The following is an 18604-nucleotide window of genomic DNA, read 5'->3' on the forward strand; positions in this document are numbered from 1 at the left end:
TTTTCCTGGAACACAGTCACACCCATTCATTTACATATCATCTATACTACTTTTGCACTACAATGGCAGAGTTGCACGGTGAGTAGGGTTGAGTAGTCAGAAATCCAATGACTCATAGAGCCTCAAATATTTACTATCTGGCCCTTTACAGAAAAAGTTTGCCAACCCCCTCTTCCAAAACATGAAGAAATCCTTATTAAGTTGTCCACCTTTGCTTCCTCCACGGCACTATGCAGGAAGTTGACATCTTCCCATCTTCCCCAAACCACCAAGTGTTTAGCAACGTAAAAAGGAGGCAACACTCAACTGTAAAATAAACCAAAGTTTTCAAAATGCCAGAAGGGGGGAAAAGCTTTATAAATACAAAAAAAAAAAATTATCAACATCAGTAAATAACAGGATTTGCCCTGCTTTACAATAATTTCTGTCCCTTAAACTGATTCCAACTTCAAAGACCCATTATTCTTCATTTGAATTCAAACGAGTTCTTTACAAAGAAGGAATGACCGCGGAGCTGCTTGCTGTTCAAACAAGAGGGACCACAGTGCTCACGATGGGGATGGCCTGGCAATCACATCAGTCAGTGCAAAATCTGCATTTTATTAAAGACATTTGGGAAGGTCCATTCAAAAATACATTGTGCTCAGTAAAAATTAACCATTTCATGCTGATAATTAAGGTTACCACGGAATAGATATTTGTATAATATTTACAGCAACAATAGAAATTTTACAGAAGTTTAGAATGGAATACATGCCAGAAAAAACTTGATAAGATGTACCAACACATGATACAAAGAGTTATATAAACACTTTACAAATGGTACATAATTAGCTTGTGAGGAATTTAAATATTCAACACTTTAAATTCAGCTTGGATTCAAAAATTAAAAAGGTTAACACCACGTCACACCCTTGCCACAGTACAAAGTATGGAATTACACTTTTTATTATGGATTATAAAGTCTGTGCAATTAAGAATTTCAACTGATTCTTCATCTACCACAAATTTAGATGTTACATCACTCTGGCTTATCCCTATTTTTGTTTTCAGGCACAAGCAGGGTTTTCAAAGTCTCCCTGCCCTGTGTCTTCCCAGATACCCCCTTCAAACTTCCTAGAGATTGAAGAAGCTCAGAATAGTCTTCTAAATATATACAGAATAACTACCTGAATTCAAAATGGCACAAAGCAATTCTTGGAGATAGGAATTAGGGGCAACTATTTTGTTTGGTTAGTTTCTGTTGATCAATCCACATTTACGTGAGAATTTACTTCTTACAATCACAGCATTACCCCTCCAGCCTGACTCAATCAGTGACCAAGGAGGAAACAAGGAGAGGGAAATGGACCGAGCTGACTGTAATCAATCGTATATTAATACTTCTAGTGAAAACAGATTTTATACAAGCTTTACTTTCCATTTTGGAAAATCTAAGCTGTGGAGAACTTAAAAGCTCTCCAGAAGGAAAAGCATCATTTTTTTTTTCCCCCTTGAAACTGAATGTGTTATAATTGGAGCTTTTGACAACTCTGGCAATAAATACTCTAATCCCCCAACGGGGACAAAAGTCAAGGCATCTACCTTTTCTATTCCTGGGTTTTGTCTGATTAGCCCTGAAGCAGAGCACTGGGACAAACTTGTCTATGCCTGAAATGAATCACATCAGGCTTTTGGGAATGTAAAATCCCAAACCAAAGGAAGTCCTGAGGAATTCTTAGCAGTCTGTCAAAATGGAGGGGATGGAGGAACAGATAAGGCCTCTTTCTCCCTGATACTCTGCGCTGGAAGAGTAGCGAACAAGGCAACTTCTAATCTGCATACAACATGGAGACCGATTTTTAAGATTCCAAAGGAAGATCAAAATACAACCCAAGGATCAAATGGGGTTCAGAGAGCTTAACCTTGTGGGTAATGAAGGGCCTTAGAAGAGAAACCAGTTTTACTGCTGTAGTTCTCTGGCCCTAGAAATCCAACGTGTAGACTATTACAAATTTTTTCTGGCAAAATAAAAGACAAACCTCCCTCAAACTTGGGAGTAAACAGTTAGTGAATGAAAGTACAAGGCAGGTCGTGATTATATCTATATATATTTAATAGCCTATAGGAAATACATAGAAAGGTGGATCAGTGCCTGGAGTGGAGAAAGGTAGAGTCAGGACCAGGCCAAATGCTGATGTATTAACAAAGCACTATGGGAAATGAATATTCATGTAGTAACTGACTTGGCACAAAATTCTATGACTGTTTATAGTACATTCAGTTAAAAAAGAAGAAATAGAATAGAATAGGGCAGCAGGCCCACAGTTTTCTAGCCACTTTACTACTATCACATTGTGTGTATACAGAAAGACATCGGACTCATCCTGTCATGGATTCACTTTCTTGCATTTACTCGTGGTTTCTAAGACAGTATTTTTTACCCAGCTGAATCAGACCTCAAGATATTCTGCATCTCGGCTGGTCAAGATGCAAAAGGAAGAAATCAGAACCACTTACAAGTTTTTATTTTGTAAGTTGGCCCTTCAAGTCTCTAAGAGAACGTTCTTGTGAGATTCTGACCCTGGGATTAGTGACAGGACATTTAACAACATTTGTACTGTCGTTTCTGCAGCCTCTTTTAAAGAAACCATTTTTTTAAACTGCAAATAAGTTTTCTCTGCCTACACACTTTATTAGTGATGAACTGAAGGAGGCAAGGACATATTTCATTATTTTCTGACTTGGTTCTGTGTATCATACCACATTCCCAGTTCACAAAAGTACGAGTCTGTGGATCTTAGTGCTCGCATGGAGCTCAATGTCCTACTATAATGCAGGAGGTAACAAACTTCTAGATATAAAAGCAGTGCTCTCCAGAAAAGAAGTTCTGACCAGGAGAGAATATGCAGGTTTCTGAGTCCCAGCTGAGCTCTAGGAATAAGTTGCAATGAGCCATTGCCCTTGCTAAAAGTTAAATCACCACCAGGACCTAGGTGAACAGAAATGGACAGAGCCTTCTACATACTTGAAAAGTAATCCTCTGGCCTTGAAAAAGAGTTGCACACTTATGAGTCATTCTCATACATAGCTACAAGAAAATAAATGGCTTTTTTCCTTATTTACTCTAAAAACTAGTTTAAGAAGTGAGGGTACTATGACGTTAACTAAGAGGTGCAGGAAAGGGAAAATGGGATAGCATTTCGTAGCAAAGCCCACTAATTTTCAGGATAGGAACATGCTAAACTGGCTAACTCTACACCACAAGGTACTTTATAATACATGACGTGACTAGAAACTAACCAGCATAAATCTGAGCTTAGAATTAAAGTACAACTGCATATGGTGAATCTTAAAGTATGTTTTAAAACAGATTTAACCAAAGCATACAGCACAAATACTCCTATAACAGCCACATCATGACCACCAACTAAGAGTTTTTTGCCTCTAATTGGTCTGTCATACGCCAATATTTGTAAAGAGTTATTAGATGACTTGAATAGAAAACAAAGACATTTTCTTGTGGGAGACACAGCTAAAGCCACGTATGCCTTTGAGCAGTTGGTAAAAATCATGCCAATCTGCCAGGCTGCTGCTTGCTTCTTAAATATAAGCTTCATGTCTATATGAAAGATTTTCTAAGGATGCTGACTTAGAATTTAAGTTCTCAAACACCTATGAAGTGACTCTGGTCTCTTCCCAAAAGATGCACCTTTTAGCAGGCCCAAGATAATGGAAACGAACAATAAGATTCCAGGGATTCGAGAATGGTGGTAGAAGACTCCTTAAAAAGAGAATGCGACGCTAAAGAATTCATACCTGTAGTCTTGTAGCCTGCAGAGAACCAGGGCTGAGCCAAGTTCTGCGGGCGGGTGGGCTTGGAATTCAGAAGAGCAGGGTTTCTCAACCTCAGCGCTACTGACATTTGGGGTTGAATCATTCTCTGTCTGTGGCGGGGGGGGCGGGGGCGGGGGGGGGCGCGGGAGGTGCTCCTGTGCACACAAGATGTTTACAGCATCCCTGGCTTCTACCTGCTGGATTCCAATAGCACACCACCACCCCCAGTTGTGACAATCAAATATGTCTCTGGCCATTGCCAAATACCCCCAGGAGGCAAAACTGGCCCTGGTTGAGAATTGCTGCTGTAGAGACAACTCAGTTGAGCCCCTCAGCATGGAGCACTTGTTGTCTTGGGCTCTGGAGATGCTAAACTTCTGACTGAGACCAAACAAGGTTCAGTAAAAGTTCATTCAGAACTTCTGAGAAGAATGATGAGGATGGCAGTGAAGCAAAGGTAGAAAAACAGCGAAGCAGTTTCTTTGCAAAAGATCAGTGACACTTTCATAAAATAAAGCAATTCATAAGCCTTCATTTGACCTTTTAATCCTTTAGGAAGTTAGGGCAGATAATAGAACATGGATGCCATAAACTTCCCTTCCTAAAGAAAATGCAGACTTTTGAGACTTTTAAGTCCTTATCTCATCACAGAAGGCAATATTTGTGAGGCCAATAATTCATCAACGGGAGGAAAATGAGTTAAAAGCTAAGAGAGGGCCCATTAGATTTGAGAGAAAACTTTATAATTCCCCTCTGCAAGCAGGAAGAGAATCATGCATGCTAGAAATGTGGATTGGAGTTCACTTACAGCTTACTGAGGTCAATGAAAGTCAGAATGGACAAAAGCTGAGAAGAAGATAAAAGAGCTACCTCAAAAACACTAGTTGAAAACATTGTAGATATTTTCTGGCTCAAATCTGGGAATGTACGAAAAGTATGTATTGACTCTTCATCAGTTAGGTTTACTTTACTCTAGGTAGAAGGCAATTATTCTAGCCCTTCTTTGAAGAACCATCAGAATATAAATGTTCTGCAAACATCTGAGATCCCAGTGTTAGCAAGGATGAAAACATGGGAAACCAGCCCCTAGGTGACAACGAGCCTCAAATGCCACAGCATGGCAATGTGACTGCGCAGTTTCTAAGCGCACAGCACAGTGAGAAGTCTTTCCAGAGGAAAAAATGGAGTTTCTGGTTTGCAAGGGGGAATACAAGGTACAGATCGAGTTTAAAAAAGGAGTTACACACCCTTTTAGAGTCATTAGTATCCAGGCAAAAACTGCTAAGGGTCCACGTCACTATATAACTGAGCAGCTGCCTGGAAAAAGCCAGAATTCAGAGCTACTCAGACAGCACTGAACTGGTGAAAGCAGTCAGATATAAAAAGAATCGAAGAGCATGCAAACTATTGGTTAGAATCAAATTGTTTCAATGATAGTACCCAGTTGAGTTTCATTTTAGTGCCTATTACACTTATTAAAATTAAATTAAAAGCACCTTAAAATGACCTCTATATATAATCAATACACATCAGTATAGTAGTTATATAAAAATGCAATATGCACACAGTTTAAGCTTCAAAGAAACTAAGACCTTTTTCTTTATAATCTTCATAATCATCAGAGCTATGATTCTTAACATCTTAGGGGAGGGGGAACAGTAACTCAGCACATTTCGATTATAGCTGACTTGATTCAGGGGCTGACACTCTCACAATCCTGGGGCAAGTAATAAATACTGAGAATATCTCTTTGAGGGGTGGGAGGGGATCTTTAAAAATATTATTGCTAAGAGACTACTTCTGAAAATCTAATACATTTGATGAATGATTAGTGTTGAGGGGATTTCTGTCAAGGATGGCCCAGGGACATGGGGCAATGCCCCTTTTGGCCAAAGGCCTTGACGATACTTGGGAATAACTTGGGAGTTGAAGGAGATCAAAGGAGGGAAAGATAAGTCCTGTTCTGGCCACGTGTGTGCGTGTGTCTACTCATGTACATGATAACCTTGTTATAAATGGACCATCCCAGGAAGATGAGTACAGCCATTTTCTCTACATCTGGAATTGCTTCAGGAGCCTTCTAAATATATTGGAAAGAGCAATAACAACAACAAAAAACCATTTAGAAACCGAAGTGCCACACAGGTATTTCCCATCCTACCAGCCGCAAGTCTCCAGTACAGCACGTGGGATTCAGGAGCATAGAGCTGGTATGCAAGATCTGCAGATTGATACCTCTAACAACCTCACAACTAGGAATGTTCACTGGCAAATCTTTGGTCTACGCTCTACACTAATGGAAGTAGAAGAGTACGTTTTCTCTACAAAGTCCCATGAGTAACCCTGGATCTGTTCTCCCCTCAGGTGCAAGGAACGTCCCTGGACATGAACAGGAGCCAAGTGTGTGAGGACGGAGATAGGCCTGCTGGAGTTCTTACTGGCCTAGCCAACTTTCTTCCCCTGCAGGTTCGGGAGGAGCTGTTGCATCTTGTCTGCTACCAAGGATCGTGTCTAAAAGCTGCTGCTGGGGTCTCAAAGTTGAGCAAGCTTCCTACCACTACACTCCCGTGCAGCCACAATTTCAACTCCCTCGATTAGTAATATAATACTCACTTCATATCACAAATGTATAAAAATATGGCAGATAGTGTCATAACGATACTTCCTTAAATGATTATATTTATAAAACAGACAGATATTTATCATATATATATTTATATATAGAATAAAATACTCCTGATGCAATATATAAATGTTACTGTTTAGTTTTTATAGAAACTACTGTAGCTGTCCCACTGCTTCACAATGTTCCAAACAGCTCAAAGTAACTTTACATTTAACAGAAAAGGAATGATTATAACAGTACAATATTAATTAATTATAAATAAATGTTACAAACCCTATCAAATATGGAAGTTTAGAAAACAATTTAAGACATACAGTTAGGTCATCCGCTAACCCTTCAAAGGGATACTCTTGGATTACAACAAACCCCACATTTAGTCTAGGTGGAAACAAATCTGTGGTAAGGATATCAGTCAACACCTATTTTTCTATCACTTGCAGTGCCAGAACACACCTTGGCTTTCCCAAGTTCAACGGCGATTGCACTAAATCTGGAACGTAAGGGGGAGAACCTGGCAAGAATGTCTTCTTCCTCAATGGCACGCTATGCATTCTCACACAAGACTCGTGGGGACTGGTGATCCCTAAGGAACTCCTGTGGCTCTAAGATCCCTGACTAGCATTTGTGGCCGTGGGGAGCCAGCTGGCCCCACACATACAATATTGCACACACCTTCATAAAGCTGAAAATACTGGCTTACCACTCCGGCCCTGCCCATTCCCCCACCCACCCCACCCACCCCTCCCCTTCTAACTGGATTGTCCCTGTCCCCTCCCACCCCCGCCCCCCTTCTCCAGCACACATTACAAGGCTGTCTCTTTTAAATCATTCAGATTTGGCATTCTGGACCGATTTGTTCTGTTATAAGGGTGCCCATTTGGCCCACTCTTGGCACCCAGCTGTTCAGAGTAGGAAGGCCCCTCTGTGGCACTCCGGGTCACAGAGGACACGTGCCAACCAGGGTCCATCTGACCTGGCAGCTGGAGGGCTGGCCTGCCCTTTGGTGTTGGCTCCTGCCGGATGTTACTGCTCCCGCCAGAGGCCTGGCTCAGAGGGTGAATCCGAATTTCTGAGAAGGAATTTTTGGCTTGTTGAGTTGTTAAGGGCTGGAAGCGGGGGTCTGAGGAAGCCGGGTGATTTGAGGCTGAAGAGAGATGTAACAGCTTGCGCAGTGATTTTAATGGCTGGCTCTGAAAGAAAAGATGAGGGTGCATGTAGGGTTTAAGTTAGAGTAGACCTGAAAGGTGGGAGGAAATGGAGTGCAGATCTGAGACGACTGTGTGGAGTTAGGGAGGGTGCGTGTGGGGCAAGAGGGGCCAGTCCAGACTTATTTGTGCTTTTGCTCTTCTTCAGAAAAGATGGAAGTTATTTTTTCTTAACAACAAAGCTTAGAAATGTAGAAGGAATCTAGAGCTGGTGTGGTGAGTGATCCAAGGCTTAGGCACCTTGTATCTGGCTTCACCCATCTTTATGGGAGGAAGGGGGGTATCTCCTGCACCAACCAGCAAGAAGGGAAAGAAGGGGTACGCCTCGCCCTTTGCAGAAGACTTCCTTCCCAACAGCTCCACAGAAAGCTGCTGCTTAGGTTTCACCTGCAAAAAGTCAGCCATTTGACCATATCTAGCTGCAAGAGTCACTGAAAAAATGTAACGTTTCAACAGGCAGCAACATACTCTGTTAAAAATTGTGTATCCCCTTTTCTTCTTATCTCCTCGATTTTCCCTTTCCCTCGGCATTGCAAAATCCCAATGGTTCCTTTCTGCACTCTAACTTTTTTTGGTTTTCACGATGTTTTGAGGGGGAGGTAAGGTATGGGCACTAAAAATGCCAAGCACAGAGAAATGAGCATCAGCCCTACAGACTCTAAAACATTCACTCACTGGAGGGTTTTGATTCCTAACAGCCTGTCTGTTGTGTGCTTGGGGCTGAGGCCCCAGGGGGTGCTGCACTGGGAGGGGGACTTCACGGCAGGAGGAAGGGTCCTCCTCTCCTTTTTGTCAGACTTGACAAGGTCACCACCAGAAAAGGCATGGGAAAGCATCGAGACACTCACGGCCCTCACCACAGAACCTGACAAGCGGGCCAAAGCCAAGCAGAAGGTTGATAATCTCAAGACACACTAAAGATTCGAGGGAAGATGGCACTGAAATCCAGGGGCTACTGCCTGAGCACTGACTCAAGGAGAAGTGGCTCTTGGGGAAGTGTCCTCCTCATGGCCATTCCGGAGTCTGTCCAGAAACGTTCTGTGGTGCCCATGGTAGGTGGCACCCCCCACTCCAGCCTATATACATTACAAGCAGAAAATATAAATGATTGGGCAAGCATGATTGAAATTTAGGGAGCTCTTGTCAGCAGCTCTAAGTAACAGCTTATAGTTAGAGAAAGTAAACAACAAACTTATAAAAACAGAACCTCTTCCTCCAAATCACAGACATTCATGGTCATTTATAGACACACGTAACCTTAGTGCCTCTAAAGCTCACAGTTCAGAAGAATAAGAGATTTAGAAAATATTGAATACAATCGAAAACAAGTTAGATTATGTTATTATGCAACACCAAAGATATACAATATTTTAAAATTTCCAATCAAAATAGTTTGCTTCAAGGAGATAAGACCTCAGTTACATGAAAAATTTATGGATTCAGTATCTGGCTTGTATGACAGGGAAATTATGGCATACAAGCCATATGCAGGGAAATGTGACTATACATACTGTCTAATATTCGGTTCCTAACGTGAATGTTTGCCAGTTTTCTATCAAAACTAGTATAGATTTCAGAAGCTTAAAGAGTCTTCCAAGAAAGTGTATTATATCTGTCTTTCAAGGTGCTCGCACTACATCCTCTTACCCTCCCTCACATTTTATGGCACGCCTCACCGTTACCATGAATTATTGTTATCTTTGGATTTTCTCTCTCTCCTAGGCTGCAGAGTGTTTCTGGGCTGGAGATGTATCTTATTCAGTTCTCCCCTCCCCTCAGGTGAAAACTAATGGAAGCTCCCCTTTTTTCTCCATTAGGACATGGGTCACTGAAGCAAGATTCATCCGGACTCCTAAGATGCATCTGGCTATCACTGAGGGTATGTTCTGGGGAGACTCTCAGCTTTGCTGTAACACTGAAAGGCTAAATTTCTCAACCCTGCCCTCTCTTCAGGAGAGACCAGTCACCGCAGAGTCTGAGAGTCTAAGACTGATGCAGGCACCACTCACTTGGGTCTGTAGATCAGAGATCTTCTCAGGACGCCACTCCTTGGGTCTGCTGCTCGGGGTGCTAGCAGAGTGAATGGCTTTCTGCAATGTCAGAAGATCAGGGCCATCAGAATTGGGCACCTAGAGCAGAATACGGACAAGGATTCAATAAGCACACGGGTAAGCCTCATTAGGATACGCAGCCACACCCAAGAAGAGAACAAAAGCAAATCCAACCAAACCAAAACTCAATCCCCTCCCCTCCAAAGAAAAGACTCGATAAAAAAGAAATCAAAACTTTCCCAATGTTCACAATGCAAGTGATGCTAGTTAAAGTCTGCTGCCCTCTTAATAATTTTCCCTGAGGTAGGAAAAATTGGCAGATGTCATGCAGCTTTGTTAAACCTTAACCCTTCAAGCATTCCCATGCTGTTAGTTTTAGTCGCTGTAAGAGAGAGCAGTTAAATTGGGCTGTACCAGGAATTGCTGTCGTATCCTCATTCCATATTGCAGTTAGGTTATGAACCAGTTCAATAAAACAAAAATGTGTTTCTGCTGGGAAAATGATCCAAACACTGTATTTGGTGGTGCCAAAGAAGTCTAGCAGGCTTTCAAGGATAGCAAAGTGAGAAAGTATGGTTTGAATCATATTCCCAAGACACTGCCCAGGAGATCTGGGTCTAGCATTATGCACTATGAAAATGCTGGAAATTTGTGCCACAAATTCCAGATAAATGCAATTGGTCCACTCGCCGACTCTAGTGAACACAGGAGAGTAACGCCAAATGCCAAGCAAAAGCCCTGGCCTTCAACTAAGTGACCAGCAAAAGCTAGAGCCAGGCAAGGAAAGAGCAAATCACCAACTAACAGAAGTTGTTTTTTCATGGAGCCTGCAAGCTCACTCAATTTGGTCAATTTAACTTGGTTTCAAAGAAACAAACTGCCAACCAAGTGTTAACAAACTTTGTGAGCCAAACGAAAAGACATTTGTTAATTGTAAATGTTAATAGAATTCTTTACAGGAAATAAGGGATTTCATGAATACTGTCTGCCAACAACTGGCTAATTAGACAACCCAAACTAGCCCTTCACTAGTTGGTTTGTTTAATAGCCCTTTATGCTTCAACCTCCTTAACTGATTCAGAAATTCCAGAATGTCAAAAAATTTATATCTCAGTGAATTTATGGAACTGGCTCAGGTACTTAACTAGCACAAAGAGAATATGACCCCATGAAAATAAAAGACATGCTGTTGTCATCAGTAAAACAAGTTTACTGGAGCAGTTTTCAGGGCTACCATACGTAAAAATGGGTACCATGGGTGGAGTGACTACAGGAAGCTTTTTCAAAGAAGAACTATGCTTTAAATGATTCTTTGAATTAAAAAGAGGAAAGAGGGATTTCTTGATGCTTGGATTCTCCCCGTTGGTGGAATCTGTCTGCAATATAAGATACAAATAAACTAATTGCCAAGGAAAAAAAAAAAAGGTGTTCTTATTGAAAATCCTAGCCCTTGGATGCCCTCAAATTGCTAAATATTAACAGTCACTGAAAGAATCTCTGTGCTGTGTGTGCATGTAGAGAGGCTTTGTGTCATTTCTCACCTGGACATGAAGATGCTAATAATGTAAATTCAAGACATGCAGAAACTTCTGTGTATAAAGAACCTTTGGACAGCATCAATACCTACAGCAGGAACATCTCTAGAGACTTACACACATATATTCATATTCAGCTTATAAAACATTTAAGGATTTATTTATTATCAGAAATATTACTGTTATAAAGAATTATGTTTAAAGGGCTATCGATGAACTTCAGTCTCTTCCCAATCTCCAGAGGGGACTTAAGCAACTAAATAATCTCATGTAATCCACATGCCTATTTAGGAAAAAGGAAAAGATACTGCAAACCTTTTTGAACGTGGTCAACTCTTAAACCAGAAAACATCACTTGGAAGGGGAATGTATCAATATTGCAGCATTCTACTGTTGAGGAAGAAGCCTGGCTCTACACTGTGAGAAGTATTCATGCCATGGAAAATAGCTGGCACAATGCAGAATATGCCACAAAAGTAAAGAAAAAGAAAGTTCAATCTCCAAACTGAAGCATGATTACCAGTTGAGATACTAACTAACTAGGGTACAATTACCAAGTTGGCAAAGTCACCATATGCTCTGAGGGCTTATGTAACTGTCTGAATGTGGAACTGAAGCCAGATTTCCCAAGGCGGCTTCCAGATTTGCTTGAGTCAAAGCAGGCACCTTTACAATAGTGAATGATTTTTTTGGCATGACTTTACCCTGTTTTGGATATTTCAATTGTCAGAGCACCAGAATGTCTGTGAAAGTTCAGATCATCTTTTACTGGTGTGTCTGAAAACATTCAAGAAAAATAGCTCATAAGGTTTTCCTGTTCCCAAGATAGGGATCCGTGAAGAGTTTAACTTGTGTGGCTAAGGAGGCCACAAGAGAGCCCTCAGATATGTGTATGTATGACTGATTCATTTTGCTATTACAGCAGAAAATAACACAACACTGTCAATGAACTATACTCCAATTAGAAAAAAATAATAAATAAAATAGAGAAGCAACAAGGATATTGTATAGCACAGAAAATTCTATCCATTATCTTGTAATAACTTTTAATTCAGTATGCTGTTGCTGCTAAGCTGTATCAGTTATGTCCGACTCTGTGCGACCCCATAGATGGCAGCCCAACAGGCTTCTCTGTCCCTGGGATTCTCCAGGCAACAACACTGGAGTGGGTTGCCATTTCCTTCTCCAATGTATGAAAGTGAAAAGTGAAAGTGAAGTCACTCAGTCGTGTCCGACTCTTAGCGACCCCATGGACTGTAGCCTACCAGGCTCCTCCGCCCATGAGATTTTCCAGGCAAGAGTACTGGAGTGGGGTGCCATTGCCATAAACTGCAAAAATACTGAATCGCTATGCTATACACCTGAAACTAATATAATATTGTAAGTCAATTATATTTCAATTTAAAAAATTCACATTAAAAAAAGAGAGCATTCTCAAGAACAAGCAGCAGGAGGCGCTCCACACCTCCTGGTGGGACCCTGGCAGGGACTGAGCTGGGCCTGCTATCCAAGAGAACCCACCTCGGGCTCTCCAAACTGACTGTGCAACTTCAGGCAGGTCACAACTTGCCTGGGCAGTTCCTATATCAGCAAAATAAGGGGGTTAAACTAGATTTAAGATCCAGAGACTTCTCTCTGTGCACTGGGTATCAAGTTTCCATTTTGTTCAATCTTGTGCAAAGGCCACAATGCTTTAAGTCCTTCAAAGTTCATTTACCTAGGTTTCCTTTTGCTGAGTTCTAGTGAGTGAAGAAAAGTTGAATTTAATTCTGTTCCAATGCTCATTTGAAGGAGGCAGTTACCACAATATCAAGCTTGGCAGCCTGTGGTCTGCCAGGAAATACTACACTGAGTGCTCTTTGGAAATCTTAGTTTAGATATCAAGCCCTTTAAACATTTTCTTTTCTATTTTAATTAAAAAAATGCAGAGGTATAAACAACTTTTGGTTTGGAAGGCTTAAGTCATTGTGACCTGTGCAGAGATTATTTGCAGTTACTTTACATATCAAAAATGAAAAGTATGAAACCCTGAAACAAGTAAGTTCAAGTGAAGAGTATGTTAGAGAATAGTAAATATCCTATTTACCCTAACCTACACTATTTATACATCTAAAATTCAAACCAGATCCTGAGTAACAGTCAACATGTACACACTTGACTCATGCCATAGTGAGCCACAGGTTTAATGCTGGTCTAAGGCAGACATCAAAAGCTAAATCTATACACAAAAACACCTTCAATTCCTGTGTCTTGCTACTTTCATTTAATCAACCCCACAATGGTTATGGGCCTGAGGTTAAGAAACAAAACAATCTCTAAATAATAAGTGGTTAGGAGGAGGTAATCTAAATTTAATATTCACAATGCATAAATATGTTCCACAGATAATAAAAGTTTTATTAGCACTGTACATATTTTAAGCCTCACTACTTCAAATCAGGTCTGTTTTTTCATCTGGTTTTAACAAAGTATGTAGTTAATACGTGACTAAGCGACACCTTGATTGGACCTTCTACTTTAAGTGAGTTTCAGTCAGAAATGTAGCCAGGTTTTTTTTAAAATGAACATTTCAGAAATATTATAAGCCATTAAAATGAAGATAATAAAATCTGTGTAGTAACATATATACTGTGTGTATGTGTGATAGAAACACTATTAGAAAGCCAGAATACAAAATTGTACTAGAATGACTACTATTATTTAAAGCAAACTAAAAAACCACCTTCTTTTCATAAACATATGCACCGGCTAAAAAGCTAGGAGGAAATACACCAAAATCCTAATACCAGTTGAGATAGGGTGGTAAGATTGGAAATTATCATTTTTTTCTCAATTTTTCTGACCTTTTTTTCTAATGAGCTCATATTTATATTATAATGGCATCATAAATTTAACAAACAAGAAAGATAAATGACTCCATGGACCGTAGCCTACCAGGCTCTTCCATCCATGGAATTTTCCAGGCAAGAGTACTGGAGTGGGTTGCCATTTCCTTCTCCAGGGTATCTTCCTGACCCAGGGATTGAACCTGGGTCTCCCTCATCGTAGGCAGACGCTTTACCATCTGAGCTACCAGGGAAGCCCAGTAATCTAGAAAGGCCTTTATTAAATCCTTACTTCAAATATATTCTTTGTTACTATCATCTCACCATTACTTACCGTTGAGTCATAAGACTTTTCAAAATGGAACAGACCTCAGAAAAACTGAGTCTCATCTATTCATTTTAAGAGATGAAATCAATGAAGTCCATCTGAGTAGGTCATTTTGATTATGTCTTTTTCCTTGTTAAGTAAGTGAGAGTCAATCACATATGAAGTAAAACTAGAAACAAAATAATTAAAAATAGCCGACACAACCCTGTCTAGACTCAAAGGTATCATAAAGCAAAGCATGCCTCGTGTGGTGAAGATGTTCTCACTGGCCTGGAGGCCTGGCTTCTCCATGTGTTCTCAAGTCACTAACCAGCAGAATCCATGCCTGGTTCAGTGATATGACATGAATGCTTTCATGCAGCCAGCCCTTGGTTCAGGTGGAGGGCTCTCAGGAGATGAGACTCATTCCATTTTCCAGTTCAATCATGAGATAAACATGAAATGTCAAATGCTAGCTCCTGTGACTAGGCAGCCCAGAAATGCAACATGGGAATCAGATAACCAGCCAGGGGAGAATGATGAATGATGGGTTAGTTAAGAATTCTAAGATTTAAACACAAACCAAAACCATTTCCTAAATTTTCACATATCTTTAACCCTCAGAGAGAAATAAATCCTGAAGGTTCATAACTTTTACATGAATATAAATCCATACGGATAAGGTGTTTACTGAAAGAGGGTTAAAGCATTCTCTTCCATCCAAATTAAATTTCTCCTATTCCTAGAGGTTCTGTTGAATCTAGAAAAGGCTCTGTGGGGGAGGAAGTTGTATAGAATTTGAGAAAGAAACATATAAAGTATATGCATATCAAGTATCAGTAAGAAAATAATTCATTTTGATTGCCATGTACAAAGTGTAAAGATCCCACAGACTAATGTAGACTTGTATGCCATTGTAAATAGAAATTGGCCATTTACTTACTGTTTGAGATTTCTTCTTTTTCTTTTTCATTGACCTGAAAAAACCTTGTTTTTCCTTTTCCTTGAGTTGTTCAGAATGACTAATGTTTTCAGGACTTTTCCTAAATGGGAAGACATTTTTATCATATTGATCTTTCAATCATTCCTCTACCATTATATGACAAATATAATGAAGACTAAAAATGCATGACACCAGGTTCAAATAGCCATGAAGAATCAAGCACATAGGTAAAGAACCTCTAAAAAGCACAGAAGGAACTGAATATCCTGAAGCATGGTTAATAATTAGCCTTTGGCAAAGGCTCACTTGAACTAGCAATTTGAACATTATTACAAATGATCTGTAACTATGCTACAGGACCATTTTTATGCTGTTGAAAACCTCAGGATTAGAGAGCCTGGAAAGCACACGTTTGAAGGATGCCTTTTCTGTATCCCTCCAAGGGAAACAAAAACATTTTCAGTATCTTCATTTTTCCATTTACCTTTTAAAAACCAGCTTAACAAGTTCATTATCAGTGGCTTACCAAGGTACTGAACATTAAAAAAAAAAAAAAAAATCAATGCTGCTACAGAAACCTTACAAATAAAAGTAAAAATTGCCTGAAATTGGAAAATTCCTTTATGAAAATTTTATACCTATGTATTAAAACTAAATAAAAAGTAGATGAGGTAAGAAAAAATAGAGACAGGATAATGCATTAATACAAAGCACACTTTTGGGGAAAAAAGCTTCTGACTTGAAATAACGACTTTAAGCTTTGTATCACTGACACCACCAGGTATTTTAATACAAATAGGAGGTATTAAAAGAGAGCAAACAAGCCACTGGCCCCAAGAAGTTGACTACTTATATGTTAACAGAGGCCCTATGTTACTTAATTTAATTTATGGTCTTAAAAACAACTGCAATGGTGTCATTCTTGAAAAAGGCACATTCCATGGGCCCTTTTTTGAATCTGAACATTTAGATGCCTGTGGGAAACCATCTTCTCAAATGACTGAATTCCTTCTATTAGTTGTTCCCTAAAATCAAGAGTAGAAACTTTAAAGGTGATGGAATTCATTCATACTTATGGTTTTAGAGTACTGAACAGTGAAGTTACTAGCACATCTAAAAAATATGAGCAAACCAGCATCCCTTACTTGATTAAATCTATGTGAAGGCAGAAAACATTTATATAATCTATTACAGATCCACATGATAGAAAATACCATGAAGCTATTTTTAAAATCACACTGTCACAGAATTTTCACTAATATGAAGGAACATTTCAACTATAATACTAAGTGAAAACAGCAGGATTGATTCAAAACTTTCTACATGAGCCCAGCTATATTTTTTTAAAGTCATCTATGTGTATATATACACAAATTTTTTATAAAGCAGAGAGAAATTAAAAAAAAAACTTAGTTATTTCTGGGTAGTAGGATTATTGGTGATTTGTTGTTACTTCTTTTAAATTTCAATAACAAACATGGACTAAAAATATAACAAAAAGATTTACAGAATAGAAAATTCATTTGAAAAGCCAAGAACTCAAGATCAAAGACCACAAAGGAAACAATTTGGAGACAAACAGACAAAAAACAAGAAGTAAAAACTATGACTGTTTGAAGGAGTAAGGGTCATTCATTCTTAAGTGTTTAGCCTAAAAGTTAACGGGAATACCAAGGAAGTAAAACCATGTACTGTAGGCTCAAGTGTTTCTGAAACTCATTAGGAACTACAATTTTAAACCTCATTGAGAGTTTCAAGCTCTGAAGTTAAAGTTTCATAATACAACACATCCAATAAAATAATTAGTATTGGGACTCTGATGCGTTAGCAATTTTGAAAGTGAGAAAACCTCAGACATGATGGAATGAGTGAGAATGAAATAGTGAAATGTTAAAGATTCTGTAAACTCAATGCTGTATTGCTGGGAAAAACACTCTCATCCTAACGACAGACTGGGCCTATTTGGTCAAAGTTTCTTATGACAAGTACTTTTGAGATTAAGGAGACGAAACCTTTGGATGGGGTCTAAAGACAGACTGCCCTTAACTAAATTCTAGGCACAGCATTCAGTTATGTGAGGGTTCTAGGAAACATAGCAGAACAGTGTAAGTAGTTGCTGGAAACACAAAAGCACCACTATTAGAACTGAAAGAAGGTAGTCTTTCCCTTCTCCAGGGGATCTTCCCAACCCAGGGACTGAACCCAGGTCTCCCGCATGGTGGGCAGATTCCTTACCAGCTGAGCCACCAGGGAAGCCCAAGAATACTGGAGTGGGTAGCCTATCCCTTCTCCAGCAGATCTTCCCAACCCAGGAATCGAACTGGGGTCTCCTGCACTGCAGGCAGAATCTACCAAACAGCTATCAGGGAAGCCTCAAAGAAACCTCAGAGAGCATCTAATGTAACCAGTAATACTATTTTTAACAATTTGTAACTTCCAGAAGTTAAAGCATTATATGCTTATGATACAGCTCATGTCCTTCCATACTGGGGTCTGCACATAACCTAGAAGGAGAGCAGAGTATGTAGGTTAACGGGAAGAAGTTTTTACTAATCAGAATTAAAGTATAACAAAATCTCAATGGTCTGCTGAGGGTCAGCAGTTAAAGTGGTTTCTGCCAACTGAGGAAATCTTTAAGGGGGCCACATTCATCATGACCACATCTTCAGGATGGGAACAGGTGTTACTATAAGAATGTGAATATTGGCATGAGAAGAAGTGAAGGCTTGAGACACCAGCCCTAGGAGGAAGAAGACTGTCCAATAAAATGAAGGTTAGAGTATGGGGGCGATGGGGGACAGTACTGAAAGAGAAGGAGGAGCAGGACAAAAAGCTCGGTGTTTGCAATTCCTTGTGTCCCCAAATCACAGATGATGAATCAAAGACTCTCTGCAGGGTCTCTTCAGAGGCATTGGATAAACTAGAGTCCAGGGAAAGGGGAATAATGAGGAAAGTATCCTCAAAATGGAGCCATGGAGAGGCAGTGGGGTCAAGATCCAGGTGGGAAAAGATTCCAGGGGCCAAAACAAAAAAGAAAAAGAAATTACCCTTGAATTAGAGGATGAAAGCTAGGAGTAAAGTGTTAAGTGTGCATGCATCACAAAAAGAAAGACACAAAAGGAAGTCAGAGAGAAAGAAACAGTGCCAGTGGGGGAGGGAGGGAGACAGAGAGAGAAAAGGTAGATAAAGGGAGAAGCTACACTGAAACACACACATACAGAATTAACAGACAAGTCGAAGGAGAAAAACCTGCAAGAAAGACTCAGGGATTGAGAGAAGCTGCCAGGAACTCAGGC

The 18604-nt window shown here is 39.9% G+C and overlaps 1 protein-coding gene across 2 annotated transcripts in view; it reads right to left on the minus strand.

Annotated features, from left to right (window-relative positions):
* Positions 1 to 333: 333 nt before the first annotated feature.
* CDKL5 (cyclin dependent kinase like 5) overlaps positions 334 to 18604 on the minus strand; it is a 176441-nt gene continuing 158170 nt past the window's right edge. The window contains exons 16-19 of one of the 2 annotated variants that reach the window (XM_018043885.1): positions 15309 to 15408; positions 10952 to 11074; positions 9657 to 9776; positions 7233 to 7632 (exon numbers count right to left, since the gene is read on the minus strand). In XM_018043885.1, the coding sequence (XP_017899374.1) occupies positions 7246 to 7632; positions 9657 to 9776; positions 10952 to 11074; positions 15309 to 15408 (730 nt within the window). In that variant the 3' untranslated portion in view covers positions 7233 to 7245. Of the gene's footprint in view, positions 7633 to 9656; positions 9777 to 10951; positions 11075 to 15308; positions 15409 to 18604 lie in introns of both variants that reach the window. The other variant, XM_018043886.1, reaches the window with a different exon arrangement.

The sequence above is a fragment of the Capra hircus genome, assembly GCF_001704415.2.
Source record: "Capra hircus breed San Clemente chromosome X unlocalized genomic scaffold, ASM170441v1, whole genome shotgun sequence".
NCBI classification, from domain to species: Eukaryota; Metazoa; Chordata; class Mammalia; order Artiodactyla; family Bovidae; genus Capra; species Capra hircus.